We start from the raw sequence: 24291 nt of genomic DNA, 5'->3' as shown, positions 1-24291 counted from the left end.
CCCGCCCCTGCGCTCTGTACGGATTTGCTCTCGCGAAATGAAAAGTTCAATTTTCGCGCCTTCCGTCTTCTGTCTCTTGCCGCCTTCTTCAGACTTCCAGCACTGTGGCTCCCCAGGGTTCCTGAGTACCCCAGGGCTCCTTCCCCTGGGATCTCCTGATAGCCATGCCCACCCTTCTCCCTTCCCCCAAGCCAGGGGAACTGGAGAGTTTGGGGGAGGGGGGCAGAGGGGCAACCATGTCAGGCCAGACAGATGTGGCCAGGGTCAGAGGTTACAAGCCCTTCCCTAGGAGAGGAGAAAGTGCCGTGACTGCTACCTGTCGTCTGTGGCCCAGACTCAGGTCAGAGGTCAGTGAGCTGAGGGCCGGAGTCCGAGGAGGAGCCGGGGTCGAACTGGCATCAACGGTCCCCCTGGATGGGAACCGTGGCAGGGGGAGCACTAGAGGGAGGCCAGGTGAGCAGCACTCGGGGGGCAGGAGGTGGGCCTGCTCCTCAGGCTTATGGCGAAGCCGCTCAGGTGGGAGAAGTCCACGGCCAGGAGGCCGAAGAGGGTGAAGAGAAGCATGGCGATGGACCACTCGCAGACGGCCGCCGCGGAGCGGAGGGGCCACAGGTGCAGGACTACCACTGAGTGCTCAGGTCAAGGATCACAGACAGGCATGGTGCCAGCTGCTCTCCCTGGCCTGGGGTGATGCGCCAGCCACCACCCACTCCCCAGATTCCCTACAGAACACCTGGGTTGGCAAGATGGTCGAGACAGAGATGTTCATCTCACTCCTGACAGCCAGGGCCCAAGCCTGCCCTGCTTTTACAAGGGAGGGGCAGAGCAGACAGACAAGAGCCCCCCCCCCATGGAACCTCAGGTTTTCCCTGCCCCAAATGCCTCTGAGGCAGCTGGGTGTCCGACCCAGACCCTCTCCTTAGCTGGGAATGCCTCTGGTCAGAGATCACTTAGTCCTGACTTGCCATCGGCTCCTGAGCCCTAGTCTCCCTGTCCGTGAAATGGACGGGTGAAGAACAACTGGTTGGGTCAGAGGATAGAGCACTGGCCCTGAAGTCAGGAGGATTTGAGTTCAAATCCGGCCTCAGATGCTTAATAATTGCCTAGCCATGTGATCTTGGGCAAGCCACTTAACCCCATTGCCTTAAATAAATAAAATTAAAGGGGGGGGGCTAGGTGGTGCAGTGGATAAAGCATGGGCCCTGGAGTCAGGTGTACCTGGGTTCAAATCTGGCCTCAGACACTTAATAATTACCTAGCCATGTGACCTTGGGCAAGTCACTTAACCCCATTTGCCTTGCAAAAAACTAAAAAAAAAAGAAATTAAATTAAAAAAGAAATGGGCAGTTGAGGGGTGCCAGGTCTGGCTTCCGGGGGCCCCTCCCCACCTTCATGCAGAGGATACTGGTCACCATGAGCACTGTGCAGAGGCCACAGAGCAGCAGCCGCAGGGGCTCGATCCAGGGGGCCCCTGGCTGGCCCTGGGGCTTGGCCAGGTGAAGCAGGACCAGCTGGTTCCAGAAGTAGGCCACCCCCACCACAAAGGCCAAGAAGGATCCAACCAGATGTGTGGAGTGCTCATTGGTTTGCTGAGGGGAGGAGGGAGAGACCTGGCAGGTCAGAGGCCTGGCTTCTGGGGGCTGGGGTGGGAGAGTGAGGGACAGACCAACTAGAGGGGCCTAGGGGCCTCGGGGGCGAGCTCAGAACCAGTCCTGGGTTAGCATCTTGGATGTGGACCATCTTAGGGGAGCAACATGGGGAAGACCCTCCGTGCCCTCTCTGTACCTCTGAAAATGAGGGGGGTGGGGTAGGAGGATGACCAAGGACTCAGGAAGCTATGAAGCCATTGACCCAGTCAGTGACCAAGACTATCCTGTCCAAGGGTCGGGCCTGGAGTGGGCCTCCACAGACTCTAGAAATGGAAACTGTTAGACTAAGCATCCCTAGGATCCTGGGAGAGGGCCAGCTCTATGGAGGGGAATAAAGTCTTCAGGGGGGAGGGGGGTGGCTGGTGTCCTCCACGCTAGCCCTTGCCTTCTCTGTCCTCAGTTTCCATTTCTGGTAAAAGGGACGGGGGCAAGTTTCCTTGAACTTCCCTCCTCCCTGTCACCCAAGAGGGAAGTTGGACCTCAGACTCCATCCCAGAAGTCTGTAGCTCCAGGGACGGTTAGAATGTGTGGCTGAAGATCCCTAGCGGGGGTGGGGGTGGGGGTGGGGTCCTCACCTGGAAGTTACCCACGATAGAGGCCCCCAACGCACAGAGGAGCCCCATTCCCAGACACAGCTGATTGGGAAACTTGGGGATTCCCCATTCCCGGAGCTGGAGATAGCGGAGGATGCAGATCCAGGCCACTTGAGAGGGAGAAGGGGAGTGTGTGGGTGCAGGGGCTCCCAAGAGTCCACGGACCCCAGAGGGGGTATAGCCAGGAGCTAGGGTCCCTGGGTTACTGAGGGGATCAGGGACTGGCTCACAAAATCCTGGGGCTGGCTGGACAGGAGGAGCCAGGGGGCATGCTTCCCAGAAACCCAGCCCGGGGCTGCCAGGCCTGCCAAGACCCTGCCCTCCAGGCTCCTCCAGGTTGCCTACATTTCAGATGTCAGGGTCCCCTCAGTCCCCCAAGCCCCCATCATCACAGTGAACCAACCATGCATTTTGCCTATTATCTATTTTGTATATCTTCATGCATGTATATCGACATACATGTATTCACATACATACACATATAAATTCTCTGTGTGTATATAGACACGGGGGGCAAGGTTACTTACCCATGGCGGCCCCCACATTCAAAAACTGGCTGAATATACAGCTCTGAGGAGGAAAAGACCCACAGAGGCTAGAGGTGGGAAAAGAAAGAAGGGGGGTCAGACCTGTCCCCTCCCCTGCCCCCCCTCCCCCTTCAGCAGACTCCCCCATACCTGATGTAAGGAAAGCCATCTGTGAGGTTCACAGATTTGTTGGACACAGCCAAAGCAAAGCTGGAGGGGGGGGCGGGAAGAGCAGGGCCTGGTCCTCTGGAGCCGGGTCCCTCCCTCCCCAGGAATTCCCACCTTTCCCCCATACATCCGGGTACCAAGGACCTGTGCAGGGGAACTGGCCAGCTCAGGCCCCAAGACCACTCAGAGACCGAGGCTTGGGGCTTCCAATCTCCATGCATCCATGCATCCATGCATCCATCCGGCCAGCCCTTCCGAGGGGTCCCTGCTCCCTCCCCCTGCCCTTCTGCCCCAGGCCTCAACCCTCACTCAGCTCCAAGTGACTCACATTGTCCAGACCCCAACCATAGCCCACACCGCCAGGAAGATTGGGAGCACGGCCAGGTAACCCCACATCCCCAGGGGGCCACCTGTGGGGAAGGAGCAAAGAAAGGGCCCCTCATCAGGGGCAGAGTGGAGAGGCCCAGCCTGGCCCAGGTGCAGGGGATTGGGGAGAGGGCAGGGAGAAGGGAGGGGGGTAGGGCTGGGGGGGTCCTGCTCCATCCTAGGGAACCCTAGGCCAGGCTCTTCCCAGAAACAGCCCAGGGCTGCTGGGCCTGCCAAGTCCCTGCCCCCCCACCTCCCCTCCAGTCTCCTCCAGGTTGCCCCCATTTCAGATTCCAGGGTCCCCTCAGTCCCCCATCATCACCATGAACCATGCATTTTGCCTAATTCTATTTCTGAAACACAGGTGGTTGGAAATTCAATTTTCACCTGGAGCCTTTTTTTAATCAACTTAAACAAATGACCCTCTGTAAAGGGCCCAGATCCAATGAAACCTGCCGGCTTTGGTGGAGGGGGGGGGCATATTGTGTGAAGCTCATTTGGCCCATCTGATAGAGCCTCAAGGTCCTGAGTCAGGGAGGGGGTCTTTTCTGAAGGGCCTGACACCATTGACAATGATCCTTCTGCCCTTGATGGACAAGACTCGAAACACATCAGGACCCTCGAGTCTCCACTCCCCAAGACCCTGGCCCCCCGAAGCCCTCCCAGACCTGCCCTTCTCCTTTTTAGGGGCCCAGGCATCCAGCTTCCAGGGCTCCTATGGGGGGGCTCCTCTAGCAGCCCCAACTTATTTCCTTGCCAGCTGCTGCCCTTCAGGGAAGGACTCCAATGTGCCATTGCCCAAGCCTTACCAGGGTGTGGCTTCCCAATATTCCTCAGGGGTCCCAAAGCCAAGTGACCCTCCAGCTCACCTCCTTTCCCTGGGAGTGACTCTTAGGCGCTGGGGGGAGAAGGGCAGTCCCAGGCGATCAGACCCTCTCTAGGCTTCCCTCCTTCCCTTTCCTTCCTCCACTTGGAGTTCCCCTCTCAGGGTGTGGCTGGGAGCAGGACCTTGGGGCTGACATCCCCAACCTAAAAATCCTTCCCAGCTGGTAAAGAAACTTCCTCCTTTCTCAGCAGCTTCCTCCCCCTCAAACCCTCTTAGCCAACATTTTCTCAATTCAGCCCCAAGCCTCTGAAAGAGGGCACCCCTAGCTCTCCACCTTCCCCAACCTCCCCTAAGGGAGCCCGGGGTGGTCAGGCTCAGGGGCATGGGGTGGTGAGGCCTGAACACTGCAGGGGAAGCAAGAACACTCCCAATGACCTTGGTGGGGAGGGCTCTGACATTTTACAGACAAGCAGCTGAAGGACTGACAGCCTAAGCACTTTCTCCTCCTCCATGCTGAGAGGCCTGGGGAAGGGCAGGCATGGGGGGGGGGGTGCAGGACTTGGAGGCCACCAGGGATGGAAAGGAGGACAAAGGAAAAGAGGGGAGTGGGGAAGGAGGAGGGAAAAGGGAGGAGAGGATGAATAGAGAAATGGATATAATCAGTGATGGAGAGAGAGGAGAGGGAGGGAGAAGGGGAGGGAAATGGGCGAGGGGAGAGGGGAAGGAGGAGAGGAGAGGGTTGGATGAATGAGGAAAAGAATAGATAACCAGGGATGGGGAGAGGGAGGGAGGGGGAGGGGGAGAAGAGGAGGGGGAGGGGATAAAGGAGGGAGAAAGCAAGAGAGGGATGCATGAGGAAAGGATAGTGATGCCAAGAGAGAGGAAGGAGGGAGAAAAAGAGGGGATGGGGAGGAAGGAGGGAAGGGGGGTGAAGGAGGAAATGGATATATGATGATGTTTGTCCTTCATCCTCAAAGAAGACAATGATATGAGGAAGGTGAAACCATGACAAACATGTGAATTGGATTTGGGGGAGGGGCTATGCTAAGTCACCAGCCCCACCTTTTGGATCCAGCGGCCAGATGTGAATCAGGACAACTGGAGATGGCCCTGGATGCGAAGCAGAGTTAAGTGACTTATCCCAGGTCATACAGCTAGTGTCAAGTGTCTGAGGCCAGATTTGAACTACTATCCTGACTCCAAGGCCAGTACTCTAGTGATAGAGAAGGAAAGGGAAGAGGGAAGAAAGGGGGGATAGAGAAGGGAGGCATCAAGGAAAGGAGCATGAGCTCCTGAACAGGAGAGGAATGAGGACAGAGAAGCGGCTGATGGTCTAGGGAAAGAACTGGATGGGTGTTGATGGTGTAGGTCCTGAGGAACAGGTCAGAGGGTGTCGTGGTCACGGAGAAAGAGGAACGTGAGCCCAGGCCTGGCAGAAGAAGGGGGAAGGGGAAAGGAGATGGGAACAGAGCCCATGTTGAAGGGGCTGCCTCCAGCTGGTCTCCAGTGGAGGCCAGGGGCTGAATCCCAGGCCTTTGGCCACTTCCTTCTCTGAGAGCTCAGGGAAAGAACTTCTCTGCTTTGGGCCTCAGTTTCCTTCTGGATGTTGGACCCCCTTTGGCCTTGGGAGGTTGCTAGGGGCTGGGCATGGGACATGGACAGTCAGTGGAGGTGGGCTTTCCTTCCAAACCAGAGAAGCAGCCATCCCACCTCCAGGGCCTGCTGTTATACTTACTGTTTAGCCTCAGACAAGTCTCTTCACCTCTGGGCCTGACTTTGCTCAGCTGTCAAATGAGGGCTGCAAGCAGACAGTGGCTGAGATCTGAAGATCTGGGATCCAGGCCTGTATCCACATTAGTTGTGGGCACCAGATCTAGGAGCCCTCTGCCCTTAAGGGCCCCAAGGACGAGTCAGGGTGTGGGTCTGGCTCACTGGAAGAGGCAATGAGTGGGCCGCCCATCAGGAAGGAGGCTTCTGGGCAGTAGGGGAGGCCTGGCTAGAGGACTGAAGCCAGAGACCCAGGCCTGAGAGAAAAGACAAGAAGAGAGCCAGATCAGGAGGGAAACAGATACAGGCTGAGCTGGAGGTGCAGGAGGTGGGACTGCTGCCAGGAGATGAGATCTGCCCAGAGGGAGACAGGACACACACATAGACACACACAGAGACAGACACACACACAGACACACAGACACACACACACACACCCTAGCAGGAAGGAATAAGAACCAAAAATTTTGCCTCAAAACCTTAAGGTGGACACCATTTCAGAAAAAGATCACATTTCAATTGGGAAAGAGTTGATCTTTTATGTGAAAACAGAATTAAAAAATTAATTTTTTTAAGGCAATGGAGTTAAGTGACTTGCCCAGGGTCACACAGCTAGGTAATTATTAGGTGTTTGAGATCACATTTGAGCTCAGGTCCTCCTGACTCTAGGGCTGGAGTTCTATCCACTGCCACCTAGCTACCCCAACAACAAAATTATTAACCACCTTTGGGTGGCCTCCAAGGAAGGCTGGTATCTCTACCCAAAATTGCTCCTCAAAGCCCATCGGCCTTGTCCAATACTATCTTGTCTCTTCTTGGCAGGACAAGCCTCCTGGCATCCTGGTCATTGTTCTCCTGGGTTTGGAATGAACATAGGGGCAGAGACCCACAAATCTTAACTTCTCTTTTTAAAAAAATTTTCTTTAAGGCAATGGGGTTAAGTGACTTGCCCAAGGCCACATAGCTAAGCAATTAAGTGTCTGAGGCAGAATTTGAACTCAGGTCCTCCGGACTCCAGGGTTGGTGCTTTATCCACTGTGCCACCTAGCCACCCCAGAGTCTTAACTTCTCACTAGGTTGGCAAGGTGACCCATATGAAGTCTGAGGATTCTATAAAGAAATCAATCTTTTTAACCAGGATTTTAGTTCTGATAATTGAATATTTTGACAATAACACACACACACACACACACACACACACACACACACGCAGGCCCAGACACCCACACACATACATACACACCAACACACAAATACAGACACACACAGACACAGATACATACAAACACAGACAGATACAGGCATATCCACACAAACACATAGAAACACAGGCACACACACAAATACTGACACACAAATACACGGAGACACACACACAAACACACAAGATGACTTTTTTGTATAGGAGGCCTTCCTCCCCTGTGGTCCCAGCTGGTCCCCCTAAGATTACCTTGTTTCTCTTCCATTTGTACCTTGTATCTATGTCTATTTGTACATTGTTTCCCCCTTTTAGAATATACCTACAATCAAATCAACAAACACTTTAGGCCCTAGTATTTGCCAGCTTAGTACTGAGGATACAAAGACAGCCAAAAAAAAAAAAAAAAAAAGAAAAGTGTTCTCTAGTTCTCAAGGAACTGGAGAAGACAACAGGGAAAGGACCTCGCAAAGACAAAATAAAGCCAAGATAATGTGGGGTCAAAGGGCAATCAAATTATGCATACCCTTGATCCAATACCAGTCATATTCCAATCCTAAAGAGATCTCAAGAAAGGGTAAAAAAACCCATCTATACAAAATATTTATAGAGGAAAAGAATTGAAAACTGAAGGGATTAATGATAAAATAAACTTTCAGGCAGAACTGGTCCTAAACACAAGGGACGGTATTAATTTTTTCCTACTCAATAAAATTTTAATATTTTTCCCAGTTGGGGAATGATTGAATAAACTGCGTTTTATGAATGTGATGGAATACTACTGTTCTGTAAGAAATCATGAGTGGGGGCGGCTAGGTGGAACAGTGGATAAAGCACCAACCCTGGAGTCAGGAGGACCTGAGTTCAAATCTGGCCTCAGACACTTAATAATTAGCTAGCTGTGTGGCCTTGGGCAAGCCACTTAACCCCACTGCCTTGCAAAAAAAAAAAACTAAAAGAAAAAGAAAAAAGAATGAAATAATGAGCAACTGGACTTCTAGAAAAACCTGGAAAGACCTCCATGAACTGATGCTGAGGGGAGTGAGCAGAAGAACCAGAACACTGTACACATTAACAGCCACATCAGATGATGAGCAACTATGATGGACAATAATCAAAAACAATTCAAAAGGACTTGTGATGAAAAATACCATCCACAACCAAAGAACTATGGAGTCTGAATGCAGACCAAAGCTTACTATTTTCAATTTGTTTGACATTTTTTTCCCCTTCTCATGTTTTTTTCCCTCTTCTTTTTGTTCTGATCCTTTTTTTCCCACAGCATGATCAATAAGGAAATATGTTTTACAGAATCATAAATGTATAACCTATGTTAGATTGCTGTCAGGAGGAGGGAGAAAAACATGAAACTCCAAATCTTACAAAAAATGATTGTTGGAAACTATCTTTGCATGTAGTTGTAAAAATAAATTAGTAAAAAAAAGATAAATGTTGAAAACTATATAATTGGAAAAAATAAAACATTAAAAAAAAGATAACATGTGGGTGGTCTCCTAGGGGAAGCTCAAGAATAAAGGAGAGGGAAATGAAGTTTTTTGTAAAAGGTGAGACTTGAAGACATCCAGGAGAGAGACCTTCAGGGGGACCAAAGTGAGTGGGCATAACATAGATGAAGATCCAGCAAAGGGAAAAGAGAAAGAACAGAGGTCAGGAGGCAAAGCAGAAGAGGTCAAGGTCACAGAAACCTAGAGAGAAGGGAGCATCGATGCAGTGATGGGTTGATGGACAGCACCCAAGGCTTCTGACAGAGTCCAGAGAAAGAAGATTGAGAAAAGACCTTTGGATTTGTCAATTGGCTCCAGACCCAAGGGGAATCCTGACAAGATTGAGGGAGGGGCATGGGGGCTGGGAAAGGACAGCCCATGCTGGAAAGGGTGGCCAGGGAGGCTGGGTCAAAGGGAGGGAGCCAGGGCTAAGAGAAACCTGGAAAATAGGAGAAAGTCTAAAGTGGCATAGAACCTCTTTTAAGGAAATGGATTGAGAGTAATCACCAGGCTTCTCATTCTGCCTTTCCCACCCTGGACTCCCTCTAGGGTTTCTCTCTTTGTAAAGGAAAGTGACCTTTCTGATCCCTCTGCAGTTTGAATTCATAAAATCTCTGGGAGGAGCCCCATGGATTCCTCCTGATTAGTGGTCCAAGAGAATAGGTCAGAATGTTACCTTGGAATTATATTTAACAGAGCTTTTCCTTGTTCAGGATTTCTAAAAGTTACCTGAATATATCTAGGACCCAGCGGTCATGGCACAGGGCATGAGAGACTGTCAGTCTGGACATATCTAAGCTAGATATGTCTGGGATATAGATTAATGATAAAATAAACTTTCTGGCAGAACTGGTCCTAAACACAAGGGAGAGTATTAACAATTTTTTCCTACTCAATGAAATTTTAATATTTTCCCCAAATTATATGTAAAGATAATTTTAAATATTAAAAAAAATTTTGATTTCTAAATTTTCTCTCACGTCCCCACTCTCCCTGAGATGGTAAGTAATCTGATAAAGGTTATACATCATGTTCAACCATACAGAACACATTACCATGTGAATCCTGTTGTGAAAGAGGAGAGTCAAAGGGAAAAAAAACACACGAAAATGTGAAAAATAGTATGCTTCGATCTGCATTCGGATCACATCAGTTCTTTCTTGGGAGGTGGTGGATAACATTTTTATCCCAAGTCCTCTAGGAATTGTCTTGGATCCTTGTGCTACTGAGAATAGCTAAGTCATTCACACATGATCATAGTGCAATGTTGTTACTGTAGAGAATGTTCTAGTTTTGCTCATTTCATTTTGTCTAGGTTTTTCTGAAATCAGTCGGCTCATCATTTCTTATAGCACAGCCTCCTTCATATTAGGGGCATTCTTTATGAGGGGCTAAATTCTGGGAATACAGAGAGGCAAAAGACAGGAAGCCTTCCAGGACTCATATACAGGATTGCTAAACACTAGACATGACAAAAAGCCAATTCATTTCCTGACCCTAAGAAACCTAAAATCCACATTTTCTTCTCCCTCCCTACACTTTCCCTTTTGATGCCATCAGTTTCCCAATCTAGACTCCCTGTATTTTTTTATTTTCCCCCATTTAGGTTAAAATTTTTTACAGATTTGAGTGCCAGATTCTGTCCACTCCTTTCCTCCCCTCCCCCTCCAAATTAGTCATTTTGTGCAAGACTGAAAGTGAAAAATAGCAAGCTTCCTCTATCAGTTCTCAGGACTTAGAAAGCATGTTTCATCACAAATCCTTTGGGATTATTTTGAATCATCGGATTGCCGAGAAGAGCTAAATTACATTTCTTATAAATACAATGTTGCTGATTCTGTGCACAGTGTTCTCCTGGTTCTGCTCACTTCACTTTGTGTAAATTCCTGTAAGTCTTTCCAGGTTTTTCTGAAATCCATCTGCTCATTTCTTTCTTTCTTTTTTTTGCAAAGCAAATGGGGTTAAGTGGCTTGCCTAAGGCCACACACTAGGTAATTATTAAGTGTCTGAGGCCAGATTTGAACTTGGGTACTCCTGACTCCAGGGCCAGTGCTCTATCCACTGTGCAATCTAGCCGCCCCTGCTTGTTTCTTACGGTACAGTAATATTCCACAACATTATTGTGGAATATTCCTAGTCGTATAGCACTTGTTCAGTCATTCATCATCCACCCCCCCCTTCATGTCCAATTCTTAGCCACCAAAAAAGTTGCTCTATATTTGTACAAATATTCTCCATCTCCTTTTTCAATCAGACTCCATGACTACCCAGTGTCCCAAGAATGTTCTCCCTCCTAATCTCTGCCTCTTTGCTTCCATCTTCTTTAAGTCCTAACTAAAATCCCACCTTTTGTAAGAAGCCTGTCTCAGTTCTGCTGATTCTTAGCATCTTCCCTTTGTGATTATTCATTTTGTCCTGCATATATATATATATATATATATATATATATATATATATGTATGTATGTTTATGTTCAGAATATGAGTTCCTATCCAGGAGCACTCATCCAAGAGCCAGGTGGAACGGATTTGGGGACCACTTTGGAGAGACATATGATGATGGACATAAGACACTAGGTGGATTGAGCACCAGCCCTGAAGTCAGGAGGACCTGAGTTCAAATTCAGCCTTAGACAACTGGATACTTACTAGCTGGGTGACCCTTAGGCAAGTTACTTAATCCCATTGCCTCACAGAACTCCCCTCTCCAAAGAGGAGGGCACAAAAGTGCTGTTAGGGAGAATCAGAAAATATTTTGTCCTAGAATTTCTCAGCCTCTTCTCCAACTCCACAACATCATCTGTCCCAATCCTTTAAGGCTCCATTCAACTATCCCCTCCCAGAAGACATCTCGTTGGCTCTCACACCTCTCCAGACTTTGTTCCTCCCTCTTTTAAATACCAAAAAAAGGAGACACCTTCTTCAAAAAGGAAGGACAAGAACCAACCAATCAATCAACTAAAAAAAGACAGGTGGTGCAGTAGATAGAGCACCAGTCCTAGAGTCAGGAGGATCTGAGTTAAAATCCAGCCTCAGACACCACATGAGTGGTGTGATCTTGAGAGAATCCCTTCACCCTGATTGCCTCACATCCAGGGCCATCTCCACTCATCTTGTTTCAGAACTGCTCACTGGACCCAGAGAGCTCTGAGAGAGAAAGTGAAACTGGTGACTTAGCTACATCTATCGGCAAGCCAAGTCTAATTCACTTGCTTGTCATGGCATCACCTCCCTCATGTCATGTTTTTCAAGACCAAAGCACAAACTATATCCTTAGTAATCCTTTCACAGAGCTGGCCAGGAATTTTAGAGATATGATTTCCAGTGTCCTGTTTTAAAAGAGGAAGACTGTTTAATCCTGCCTTCTACTCAGCTCTGATCACTTATTAATAATATGGAAAGAAGAGAGGGGAAGTAAGGAGGAAGGAGAGTGAAGGGAGAGCAAGTAAGAAAGGGAGGTAAATGGAGGATGAGTTTAGAAGGGAAATGGATATTTGAGAAGATCTGTCCTATTGCTCTTTTAGCCTGGCACCCGAAGGCACTGAGCCCGTCTCTTATTGTCCTCAGTATTCTGTTCAGGGTGTCAAACACTGTAGATTCATAAGTTCTGAATGACAAGCCCACTATTAATGTCTGGGAGATTCTAAGGACTGACTGGGTTTTATTTCTCCCCTGTCCCCTTCCCATCTTGTTAAACCAGACGCTGTATTAAATGTGATGAATGTGTCCATGTCTAATCTCACTGTCATCACCAGCAGGGCCCAAATTTTATTCATCTCCTTGCCTCATCTCAAAGGTACATGAAGTCTATACTTTAGATACCTCCACAAAGAGGGAGATTGGACCTCCCTCTAATTCTGGAACCCAACTCCCCCAGACCCACTGGGCCTTCCAAATCACTCATCTCATCCCCCCCTAATCCTGGTCTCTCCACTGTGTTTTGACAAAGGTCTCCCTGGAAAACAAAAAGCTTGTCTGATTATCTTTCTAATTAATCCCCACTGGATCAGCAGTCACAGGGTGGCACAAACATACTGGGAAGGGGAGAAAGAATCTCATGGTTTGTCGACAACTGTGACTGCTAAGGCCCAGACATCCTGAGTTAAGATAAAAGCATATCTCCTGCCCCCCCCCCTTGATGATGTGACAAGAGGCAGATATCCCGAAATTGGATTAAGGGAACTAGAACCTCCTGTGACTTCATTGACAACTGCTAATCATTCTATGGTATTTTATCTTAAGATCTCATTCTGGGGGCCCAGTTCCATGTCATACTGTGTCCCTGCATGTTTGTTTGGCCATAAGAAGAATTATTCAATAAGAATTTAATAATTATTTAATATTTAGGGCAAACTCGAAGTTAACACAGGTAGTTTAATTATTAGGATCAAAACTCATGAGGTTTAGGGGTGGCTAGGTGGCACAGTGGATAGAGCACCGGCCCGGCCCTGGAGTCAGGAGGACCTGAGTTCAAATGCGGCCTCAGACACTGAGTAATGACCTCGCTGTGCGGCCCTGGGTGAGCCGCTTAACTCCATTGCCTTGCAAAAACTAAAAAAACAAAAAACAAAAAAACTCATGAGGTTTGTCTATGTCTAGGTGCAAGAACCCTTACCAAACCTTTGCCACAGTTGCCCAAGATGCCCTTTGAAAGATCTAGTAGGTGATGCTGTGCACCCCAACAGCACCCTGGGGGTGATGATCCGCCTTGATGGACTTGCTCGTTCCATCAGGGCAACAATCAGGGACAGTTTGGGGTTGTCTGTGATGGAGAATCCCATCTGTATGCAGAGAAAGAAGTGTGGCGTTGGAACAAAGACCGAGGACAGTCACCTTCAATTCAGAAAACAGCTTTTGTCTGATCTTGCTACCTTTTATACTTTGTTTCTTCCTTGATTTTTCTCTCTTGTCGCATGCAATCTGGATCAGCGTATACCACGGAAACAATGTAAAGACTGACAAACTGCTCCCAAATTGTAAAATTCAAAATAAGATCTCTTTTTTTTTTTTGGCAAGCAGTGGGGTTAAGCGGCTCGCCCAAGGCCGCACAGCGAGGTCATTACTCAGTGTCTGAGGCCGCATTTGAACTCAGGTCCTCCTGACTCCAGGGCCGGGGCGCTAGCCACTGGGCCCCCTAGCCGCCCCAAAATAAAAAAAAAAGTCTTTAAAACCCAGATGCAGCAGGATGGAACGTCTGAGGAGTCCGGGTTCCGGCTGCCCGGAGCCGGCCCGGGCTGTGCCGCCCCAGGACCCCCTCGGCGGCGGCTCCGCGGTCCGGGACCCCTCCGGCCTGGCCCACCGTCCCCGGGACCTCCCCGCCCCCGGCTTCGGTCCCGGCTCTCTCCTCGGCCCGCGTTTCTTCTGCTTTGGGGCCGGCCCCCCCACATTTCAGCTCGGCCCCGCGGTGACACCCTCAGGGTCACCCCCGTTCTCCCGAGCCGCCCCTCCCCCACCCCTCCTCCACGTGGGGGCCCCCCGCGAGGGGGCGGCACGTCCAGTTCTGCCCCGCGGGGCCTCCCGCGGGGGGCCCCAGCAGGCCGCGCCTCCGACTCGGGGCTCCTTCTGGCGCCCCCCCAGACCCCTCGGGGGTGCGCTCCCCTTGGGTCGTACTCGGGGGCCCGCCCCCTGCCCCCCTCCCCGGCGCAGTCCCGGGGCGAGGCGGGGCTCTCCAAGTTTCGGTTGCCATGGCGTCTTCAAGCCCAGGGCCCGGGAGGGGGAAGCTGCGCGCGCAGCTCGGAGGCCCGGGACGCGCAGACGGACGGCCACGCCGGCCAATGGTGGAGTGCACCGCCCAGAAGCGCGGGAGGGGCCAGTCTTCCATTGCCGAGGCTGCCTCAGCCCGGACGTGACTGACAGCCGCCCCAGGCCAATGGCGGGAGACGCAGAGGTTTGGGGCGAGGCCGCGCCAGCTCCCAATCCACAGCGCTCCCTATTCTCCCCGGAGCTGAGGGACGGGACGCCCGCACCAATGGCGTGAGGCTACGTCTATCGCCGAGCCAATGGCTTTGGGACTCTGAAGCCCCGGAGGCTGCCTCGTCTTTCACCCAAATGCTCAGCGATCTCGAGGGATGCGCTGACGGACGGGAACGCAGACCAATGGCAGGAAGGGTATTTCTCAGAGAACCAATCGATGGAGAGCGTAGAATGACCCGCCTCCCAGTCTTCGGGCCGCCGCAGCAGAGAGCAGAAGAACAAGGAATTTAGGCCAATGGAGACTTTCGGGCTCAGGGAGGCGGGCCTAGTCTCCCTGGCAACGTAGGCGGCCGTTAGGACCGTCGGAGGGCGGGCGCGTGACGGCGGTGCACGGGCACCATGGCGACGATGGAGTGACAGCCAGACGGACCAATGGGAGGCGGCGCTGTGGCGGCAAAGCCGGGCGGAGAGGGCCGGCGCGGGGCGGGCCGGGGCGGGAGTCGCGGGGCCGGGGCGGCGGGAGCGGGAGCGGGAGGAGGCGGCGGCGGCGGCGGCGGCGGCGGCGGCGGCGGCGGCGACGGCGGCGGCGACGGCGGCGGCGGGAGCCGGAAGAGGAGGAGGGGGAGGGGGAGGTGAGAGCCCGGGGAGGGCGGGGCCTGACCTCCGACCCGCGTGCCCCAGCGGGCCGGCCCCTCCCCCACCCGCCCCTCCCCCTTCTCGGGCGCCCCTCCCCCAGCCGGGCTTCTGTGCCCACCCTGGTGCTCGCGTTGTCCCCCTCCGCTGGGCTGGGCCCCCCCGGCCCCCCAGTGCCCCCCGTGCGCGCACACGCGTGTCCTACCCGCCTCGGGGCGCCCCCCGCGCCCTGGGCTTTGTTCCTCGGCTCCGCCCTCCCTCCTGCCTCCTCCTCCGGTGGGGGGTCGGGGCCCCCCACCTTCCTACCCCCCAGGCTCCCCCCGCGGGGCAGTGGGGGGTGGGAGGCCTCTGCCCCCACTCCTTTGTCCTCTCTCAGCCCCGGCCGGGGGGAGGGGGCAGCAGGTGCGGCCCTGATCCCCTCCCCCACGCGGCTGTGCCCCCCAGGGCTGGCAGCAGCATGGTCCAGGCCGCACCATGGGACCAGAGAGGGTGACGGCCAGGGAGCTGTGCGAGAACGATGACCTCGCCACCAGCCTGGTCCTCGACCCCTACCTGGGCTTCCGCACCCACAAGATGAACGTCAGGTGAGGCCCCCCGCGGCGCCCCTTTGGGGGGCCGCCCTGCCCTGTGACCCCGGCCGGCGGGCGCTGGGGCTCGGACGGGGGCAGCCTCGGGGTGGCCCTGAGCTCCCTTTCCATCCGTGCCTTCCTTGTAGCCCGGTGCCCCCTCTGAGGCGCCAGCACCACCTCCGCTCCGCGCTGGAGACCTTCCGCAAGCAGCGGGACTTGGAGGCTGCCTACCGGGCCCTGACGCTGGGCAGCTGGATGGCCCACTACTTCCAGAGCCGGGGCCCGCAGCAGGAGGCCGCACTCAAGACCCACGTGAGGAGCAGCCCCAGAGAAGTGGGGTCTAGTGGGAGGCCCCCTCCTGCAACGCCCTGACCCCGAGTCGAGGCCTCGTCCACGGTCACCCTTCCTCCACGCACCCACGCTCCAACTCACCCCCTCCCCCCGGGCCCCTGGAGGTCCCCCCTTACTCCCTTACTCTCTCATCCTCAGATCTACCGCTACCTTCGAGCCTTCCTGCCTGAGAGTGGCTTTGCCATCCTTCCCTGTACCCGGTATTCCCTGGAGACCAACGGGGCCAAGGTTGTGTCCACACGCTCCTGGTAAGCAAGGGCTGACCCGCTGAGTCTGGGGGGAGGCGGTGGCTCACCCTGGCCCCCCTCCCCCCAGTGGACTAGCTCAAGGCTGCCCGTGCCCTTGGAGCCAGGAAGAAGAACGAGAAACTGGAGCTGCTGGTGGGCTGCATCGCCGAGCTGCGGGAGGCCGACGAGGGCTTGCTCCGGGCTGGCGAGAATGACTTCAGCATCATGTACTCCACGAGGAAACGCAGCGCCCAGCTGTGGTTGGGCCCCGCAGCCTTCATCAACCACGGTGAGGCTGGGTGGGCAGGTGGGCAAGAGCGAGGAAGGAAGGGGCCGGGGGAGCTGTCGGGGGCCGTCGGGAAGGACCGGCAGCCTCACTTGCCCGTTTCTTCTTTTCTGTTTCCCAATTGGTCCCAGACTGCAGACCCAATTGCAAGGTAGGCTGGAGGAGAGATTTGGGGGGCAGAGAGGGGTGGTTCATGGCTCTCAGCTTCCCAGGGAGCAGGACGGATCTCCCGATTCTGCAGCTTCTGAACCAGAAGGACTGAGGCCTAGCTGTGGGGGACAGGGCAGGAGAAGAGAGCACGAGGCCTCTGCCTGCCGGGAGGGCCACTTCTGGATCTGTCCCCTCCGGCCCCGTCTGGGGTGCACCCCAGGGGCTGAGAGCTGAGGAGGAGGGGGCCCCAGTTTGTGCCCGCAGACGGGAACGCAGCCTGCGTGAAGGTGCTCCGAGACATTGAGCCTGGGGACGAAGTGACCTGCTTCTATGGGGATGGCTTCTTTGGGGAGCGCAATGAGCTGTGTGAATGTTGTACCTGTGAGAGGTGAGTCACAAGGGACCTCCTTCTGGGGTGGGAGAGGGCTGGCCACCCGGGGCTTCCAAGACAGCCCGGCTTCTTTCTCTCCCCCTCAGGAAGGGAGAAGGTGCTTTTCGCCTGCGTCCCCAGGAAGCAGCCGCTGCCGCCGCCACCACTCCCAGGACTTGCGAGAAGTACGATCTCCGGGAGACCGAGAGACGCCTGCAGCGCTACTGGGAGGCCCGAGGGGTGCGGCCAGGTCATGGACCTCTGGGAGCGCAGCGCTGCTCCCATCTGCACACCTTGCATCGCCTAGACCTCCTGTGTGGTGAGCTTCAGGGCCCCCCCCCCCATCCCCCTCGGCCTTCCCTTCACCAGCTGGGCCCAGTATCTCATTTTCTTCCTCCAGACTCTCCCAGCTTCACCAGTCATCTTTTTTCCCCCACAGCACTCTGCCAGCCCCTGCGTCTGCAGCCCTTTGGTACCCATTTGGACCCATCTGCCTTGTGGGTGCAGTGGCTGCCACAGCCCCACCTTCCCCGACGCCATCGCCGCCGCCGCCGCCGTCCTCCCCGTCGCCGGACCGCCCGGCCCATCCCGCATCCTCGGGTGCCCCGAGTTTCCCTGCATCAGTGGGGCGGCTGTGGTCCACAGTGCCACCTTCGGGGGGAGGTCGCCGTGGCCTTGAAGCCAGCCTCGGCCTCTGCCCCAGCTCAGCCTGCCCCTCTGCAGGATTGGCATTGGGCTAGACGGTACGGGCTGCCCTGTGTGGTCCGGGTCGACCTGAGTGGGGCCACCTCACTCCACAACGCTCCTGCTGGCCCTGAGCCCCCCAAACGAACCCTGGCTTTTGGCCCCTTCTCTCCCTCCAAGCGTCTGCGCCTCGTGGTCAGCCATGGCTCCATTGCCCTAGATTTTAACGGGGGGCACTGAGGGCATGCCTCCAGCGGGCTCGAGTTCATAGGAGGCAGGGGTTGTGGATGTCCAGTTTCTTTCCCATTGTCCCTCCAGCCACAACCTAGCAGGGGCTCCCCTCTGGGCTCCGGGGTTCAGAGGCAACTTCTTCCTTCCCCCCCTTCCCACCCAGAGGGTTGATGAGGCTAGAGCAGGGGCCTCCTCTCCTGGGTTGGAGGGGCCCCTGGGGCTTCTGCCAGAGAGCCAGACCTTCTATTTCTCCCTCAGGCCAGAGGGCAAGGGGACCCTAGGTGGGGGCCTTGCTGACCTCCCCAGGTTCCTTTTCCCTTCTCTCCCAGCTAGTTCCCCGAGGCTTGAGCAGCTGCCAGCTTTCCCCAGGGAATTGGGGTGGGAGGGAATAGATATTTCAAGGTGCTGCCTCTCCCAGGCCAGGAATGGCCCCTTAGACCCTGCTGGGGTCACCCTTCAGGGGCTTGGGGTGCCTTTTTTTGCTCCCCCTTACCTTTCATTAGGAGCCAGCTCCTCCAATTTAACAGGACTAACCCTAGCAAGAAGACCCTTCCCCAGGGGCAAGGAGCTGGCCTTCTGGGGGCCACCTCCTGTCTTTGCTGACTTCAGCAGGCCCCAGGCTCAGCCCTGGAGACCCTGAGATGGGGGAGGGCAGAGTCCAGATGGCCAGGACCCTACCCTTTTTTGATCCAGCAGGTCTAACTTTAGCAAGGGTCCAACCCCTTGACCCTAGCAGCTCCTATCTGCCTCAGTGGCAGGCTTATGTGTGGGGGTACCCCCCCCCCCACTCCCAAACCCAGCAGGGAGGGACAGGCAAGGATCCCTTCCCCCTCCCACCCCCCAGCCTCAGGATGGTTCTTGACTTTACCTCCCGCCTCAGTGGCACACCGCCCCCCTCCCCCTTCTCCAGGGAGGAAAGCCATAAAGAAAGGGGGGGATGGAGGGGGGAGGGAGTCTTTTGCAGATGGCACTGTCTTTCCCTCCCCCCATACACACCCCTCTGGCTCAGGGAGGCCACCCCACCTCATCTTTCTCATGGTGCTATAGCTCTGGTGCCTCCTGGGGAGTGAGGGGAAGAGGGGGCCAGCACAGCCTGGGGCCCTTGGCCTCACCACCCCCGCCCCAGGGATTGGGGACACTGGGTGATGGGCAGTTTGCAACTTTTTGTTTTGATAAAAGTCCTTCTTGTTAAGTCTGCTGTCTCAGAGGATTTCTTTGGGGATGGGGAGTAAGGGGCCTGGCCTGCTGCCTCTTCGCAGCCCTGGGACCCGAGCCAGGCCCTTCTAGGCCCTGCTCTTTTGCCCGGTGAGGGCCGGCGGAACTGGACGAGCCCCCCCAATCCGGGGGGAGAGAGCAAGACCTGAGCCAAGCTCAGTGGGGGGGGGGCGGGGAGACCCCTTCTTTTGTTTTCTCCCCTGCCCGGGCTGCTAAAGAACGGAGCCGGCTCTGGCGGTGGTACAACATTATTTCATTGTCGGGGTCCCAAGGGGGGCGTGCCCCAGGGGTGGCCAGGGGGCCGGAGCAGGGAGAATGGCCTTCAGATCTTGCCAGGGAAGGTCCCCTCGTGGATCTGGTCGTTCCAGCGCTGCACCTGCGAGGAGAAGAGGCAACCATGCAGCGGCCGCCCCCCCCCCCGCTCCCCTCCCCCTCCCCCTGTGCCCCGGCTCACCCAGCTCAGCGGGCACAGGGAGCGGTAGACCTTGCGGTAATAGTCGCAGGAGGCCGTGTCCTTCCCCCTCCTCTTCATGGTTTTGGTACATCGGTGAAAATCTGGGGGGGCGTGAGTCAAGCCGACATCCCCCTGCAGCCCACCTCGGGTGGGGGGGGCCAACCCAGCACTGCCCTGCCCCCCTCCCCCGCCGGCTGGGAGCCCCCCCCCAGCTTGGGAGATCACCCCCGCCCTCTGGCTCCACTCCACCACGAACCCAGGAAGTTCTGATAGCAGTTGCGGGTCTGGTTCTGGTTGGGAAATCGGGGGTCGAAGGGCGGGGTTATTGGCTTATCCAGCATCCTGGTCCTCCACCTGGCGCTGGGGGGACCTGGGGAAGAGGCCAGAGAGCCTTTGGAAGCCCGACCCCACAGGGGCAGCCCCGCTCCCCACGGGCAGCCCCCCACCCTCGCCTGCCAGCCTCGAACCTGCACCGGCCACCAACCGCCTTCGTGCCCAACGAACAAGTGAGGTCACCGGCGGCCCTGGGGGCCCGTCGCCAACCCTGATTGGCCCTGCCGGTGGCAGCTCAGCCAATCGGCTCCCCCCACGCGCACAGGGGTCCCTTGGAACTCTGGCCTCCCCGTACTCTTGCCTTGACCCCATTTCCCAGGCGCAGACGCCAAGGAAGCTAATGGGGAAGGGCAGGCCTTGGGGAGCCGCAGCCCATGGCCAGCCAGCCAAGCCTTCCACCTTGGACAAGGGCTCGTGCGACCTGGAGGCACTCGGGCTCCTTCACGGCCTCCCTGGCCTGGCCGGAGGGCCACCACGAGGAGGAAGAATCAAACCCAGATCTGACTTTCCCCCCAATGCCCCCTCCCCAAACGCCCCCCACCCCGTCTTTCCCGGCGTAGCAGATGGAGCAACGCAAGGCTGACTTCCCATCACAGCTCTGCGGATACGGAGAGACAACTCTGGAGGACTCAATGGGATGGGATGAGAAGGGTGGAGGGGGCAATCGGCTGAAGCAGATGGGAAAGAAGAGGATCACTTGTGCCTGTCTTCTGGGCACTTAGAGCGAGCAGCCAGCATCATTGCAAAACTGATCCTTGGTACCCACCAGCAGGATTTGATATTGATCCTTATCTGATTTCATCTGATTGGAGTCAGCCAAACGCTATCAAGATCTTTCTAGATGCCCACCATCATCCAGTCCGGTAGCCATCCCCCTCCTCTGAGTTAGCCAGTTTGATAAACCCACCAATTGAACTTTTATCTAAGCCTTTGATTAAAAAGCAAAAACTCGAAGATTCAGCTGCCCAGAGTTGAGCATGGTCATTTGGGATACTTCCACGGAAGACCCCTCCTCAAAGGAGCATTGAACCATTCAAGAGGAATCTTTTGAGTCCTGCCATTTCGTGACATTACCATCTGATCCACATCGCCACAAGAATAACATATCTTTTTAGAAACCTTGCTAGAATCTGGTGGTTTTATCTGCCAGCTTGCTCACCCTGGTCCAAAAAGGAAATGAGGTTAGTCTGGAATGAGCTCTTTTTTCTAAAGGTTCCTTGAAAGCATTGTTTCTCTTTCTAGACATTCGCTAAGCACCTCTTTAATGTTCTATTCTAGAATGTTCCCAGGATTTAGAGTAAGGCTCAGTGGCCTAGAGTTTTCAGGCTCCATTATTTCCCCTTTTTAAAGTTTGAATGGGGTCATCTTTCTTCATCCAATCTTGGGGTCCCCCTCCTGTTTTCCATAATCTTTCATATTTTACTGACACTAATAAAATGTAAAAAATTTCTCAAAAGGTCTGCTTTTCTTTCTGATAAGGATTATAAATTTCAATGTAAGGATGTCAACTTTGCATGCGCCTCCTCCTGAGAAAGCAGGAAACTTGTCTGGTAATTTCTATAAGAACACCAATAATTGTATCGTATCAGGGACAGCTAGGCGGCACAGTGGATAGAGCACCACCCCTGGAATCAGGAGAACCTGAGTTCAAATCCAGCCTTAGACAATACTTACTCAGCTTCTGCAACCTTGGCCAAGTCACTTAATCTCATTGCCTTGAAAAAGCAAAAAAAAAAAAACCAAACAAACCCAAAAACAACAAAAAAAAAAATGATTGTGTTGAATCAACAGTTGGCACAGACATCCTTGGAAAGGGAGGAGTTCCCTGTTTTATGTAAGTCTGTTACATATCTGATAAAACCTAAATTATCCTGAGTCAGGAGGGGGTGTTCTTCCTTCTGCTAACAGAATCCCTGTCTGTCCTGATATGAAGCAGACATCATGACTCAGAGAAGAAGATCATAGTGTAGAATAGCTTTAAGATAGACTATGGGCATTCATTGATTGCCAGCAAAAATTTTGTAACTCATTGTTTTCTATAAAAAATGCTCTCCTAACTTCCCACATTGGTTTCACTTTCTCAAATGATTTCCAATCTATAGGTTTTTATATTAATTTGAGAATAAATTCTCATTATCTAGTCTAGTTTGGTTTAAGTTTCACATTGCCAAGTTTCACAATAGTGACTTGCCAAACACATTTGCAATTGTTTCAATACCAAAGAATGTCATTCATTTGAGCCAGGTGACTTCAATTCAGCAAAAGCAAGTAGGTGGGGGGGGGTCTAAATAGCAGTGGATAGAGCACCAGCCCTGGAGTCAGGAAGACCTGAGTTCCAATGCGGTCTCAGACACTTAATAATTACCTAGCTGTGTGACTTTGGGCAAGAGCTAGTTTATCCCATTGCCTTGTAAAAACCTTAAAAAAAACCAAGCAGGTACTCTCTTATTTATTATTTTGGTTATCAATTCTCTATGAGTTCCACTATTTCCAGTGCAAAGGTCATTCTCCTTGGCACCAAAAACAGAAGCAAGGAAAGTACTGGTCATCTCTACCTTCTGGTGTCAGTCGGCATCTCTGTGGTCAGTTGTCACTCTCTCATCCTCCCCAAGCCAAGGTCCTTTCTTTGAATCTTTTCTTTTTTTTTTTTGTTACAGCTAAAGAAGAAGAAGAACTCCCCACAACCTACATTTTAATTGTTTTAAGCTTCTAAATTTTAGCTTACTGTTGTCCTTGGCTCTTGAATTTTAAGGCTCCTGACCCCACTTTTAGAGGGGTACACCATAATCTTCAATAAGTAATGAATAGATTTTATTGGTAAGCCTCCATTGCATCTTACTTTGTGTTAAATTGTAGTCCTACAAATTGGGGTGTGGGTGTGCTTTTCGAGGTGAAACCAATGCTTCTCCAGAGCTCTCAGGGACAAACAACCCAAAATCCCACCTTTTAACCTGACAGTGAACTGGTTACCTTTTCAATTCAGTCACTGGGTTCAAAGGAAATCTAAAGGAAATCAAGTGGTAGATCCTAAGTTAGAGCTCTCCTACTTCTATCCCTCACCCTCTGTATCTAATTCATTGCTACCTTATAAAAATCTCTTATTTACATATATTCCCTCTACTCATGTGACCACAGCCTAGTTCAAGGTCTTTATTGCCTCTCTCCTGGACTACTGAAGAGCTAGTTCCTCATCTTTAAGACTTTCCCCATTCCACTCTATTCTCCACCCAAATACCAAGGTGATTCTTCTAAAGGAGACACTTGATCATGTCCCACCTTCTCTCCCTTCCTGAGTGAGCTCCATTGTCTAGTGAGAAAAATTAATGTTATGTTACTATATTAATAACTAATCATTAATTTTTGACCCACCCTTTTTTTCTCTTGATTCTGTTAAGTCCCAATTCCTGAAAAGGTCAACCAGTCTCTGAAGGGCATGGTTGACTGGTGGGATTGCTTCTTACCCTTACAATTTGGGGCAGGAGGGGTGGCTAGGTGGTGCAGTGGATAGAGCACAAGTCCTGGAGTCAGAAGTACCTGAGTTCAAATCTGACCTCGGACACTTAATAATTACTGAGCTGTGTGGCCTTGGGCAAGCCACTTAACCCCATTGCCTTACAAAAGCTAAAAAAAAAAAAATCACAGTTTGGGGCAGGACCCCATCCAACTGGGACAACTAATTTCTGTTTAAAGTATAATCAGAATCCAGTCCGGGTTTTGTCTGAACTTTTTTTTGTACTTAAAGATTTTATTTATTTTGAGTTTTATAATTTTTTCCTTTAATCTTACTTTCTTCCCCCCACCTTCCACAGAAGGCAGTCTTTTAGCCTTTACATTGTTTCCATTGTATACATTGATCCAAATTGAATGTGATGAGAGAGAAACCATATCTTAAGGAAGAAACAAAGTATAAGAGAGAGCAAGATCAGACAATAAGAGATCAGGTTTTTTTTTTCCTAAATTAAAATTAATAGGCCTTGGTCTTTGTTCAAACTCCTCAGTTCTTTCTCTGGATACAGATGCTAGTCTCCATTGCAGACAGCCCCAAATTGTTCCTGATTGTTGCACTGATGAAATGAGCGAGTCCATCAAAGTTGAACATCAATCCCATGTTGCTGTTAGGGTGTATACAGTGTTTCTCTGGTTCTGCTCGTCTCACGCAGCATCAGTTCATGCAAATCCCTCCAGGCTTCCCTGAAATCCCCTCCCTCCTGGTTTCTAATAGAACAGTAGTGCTCCTTGACATACATAGACCACAGTTTGCTAAGCCATTCCCCAAT

The 24291-nt window shown here is 52.9% G+C and overlaps 3 protein-coding genes across 7 annotated transcripts; 1 reads left to right on the top strand and 2 right to left on the bottom strand.

Moving 5' to 3' along the window:
- Positions 1 to 5: 5 nt before the first annotated feature.
- TMEM150B (transmembrane protein 150B) lies at positions 6 to 4534 on the bottom strand. 5 transcript variants are annotated; one of them, XM_074220049.1, is made up of 7 exons: positions 4113 to 4534; positions 3266 to 3347; positions 2920 to 3081; positions 2770 to 2837; positions 2225 to 2352; positions 1406 to 1589; positions 6 to 626 (listed from the first exon to the last, which is right to left on the bottom strand). In XM_074220049.1, exons 2-7 carry the CDS (start codon positions 3331 to 3333, stop codon positions 439 to 441), a joined length of 798 nt encoding a protein of 265 aa, XP_074076150.1. In that variant the 5' UTR covers positions 3334 to 3347; positions 4113 to 4534; the 3' UTR covers positions 6 to 438. The 5 variants fall into 5 exon arrangements, with proteins under 5 accessions (XP_074076150.1, XP_074076149.1, XP_074076146.1 ...); XM_074220048.1 differs by having other exon boundaries at positions 4173 to 4534; XM_074220045.1 differs by having other exon boundaries at positions 3266 to 4534.
- A 10530-nt stretch (positions 4535 to 15064) lies between these two features.
- On the top strand, positions 15065 to 19198 carry KMT5C (lysine methyltransferase 5C). Its single transcript, XM_074220038.1, has 9 exons — positions 15065 to 15143; positions 15589 to 15728; positions 15860 to 16025; positions 16203 to 16312; positions 16417 to 16580; positions 16709 to 16728; positions 16979 to 17115; positions 17205 to 17416; positions 17537 to 19198. The coding sequence occupies exons 2-9, from the start codon at positions 15619 to 15621 to the stop codon at positions 18019 to 18021; spliced, it is 1404 nt and encodes a 467-aa protein (XP_074076139.1). The 5' UTR covers positions 15065 to 15143; positions 15589 to 15618; the 3' UTR covers positions 18022 to 19198.
- A 261-nt stretch (positions 19199 to 19459) lies between these two features.
- COX6B2 (cytochrome c oxidase subunit 6B2) lies at positions 19460 to 20308 on the bottom strand. Its single transcript, XM_074220040.1, has 4 exons — positions 20149 to 20308; positions 19938 to 20051; positions 19682 to 19782; positions 19460 to 19603 (listed from the first exon to the last, which is right to left on the bottom strand). The coding sequence occupies exons 2-4, from the start codon at positions 20020 to 20022 to the stop codon at positions 19550 to 19552; spliced, it is 240 nt and encodes a 79-aa protein (XP_074076141.1). The 5' UTR covers positions 20023 to 20051; positions 20149 to 20308; the 3' UTR covers positions 19460 to 19549.
- Positions 20309 to 24291: the final 3983 nt, after the last annotated feature.

Source organism: Macrotis lagotis, chromosome 1, assembly GCF_037893015.1.
Source record: "Macrotis lagotis isolate mMagLag1 chromosome 1, bilby.v1.9.chrom.fasta, whole genome shotgun sequence".
NCBI lineage: Eukaryota > Metazoa > Chordata > Mammalia > Peramelemorphia > Peramelidae > Macrotis > Macrotis lagotis.
The sequence above is the reverse complement of the archived record's forward strand: the minus strand, read 5'-3'. Positions and strand labels throughout refer to the sequence as shown.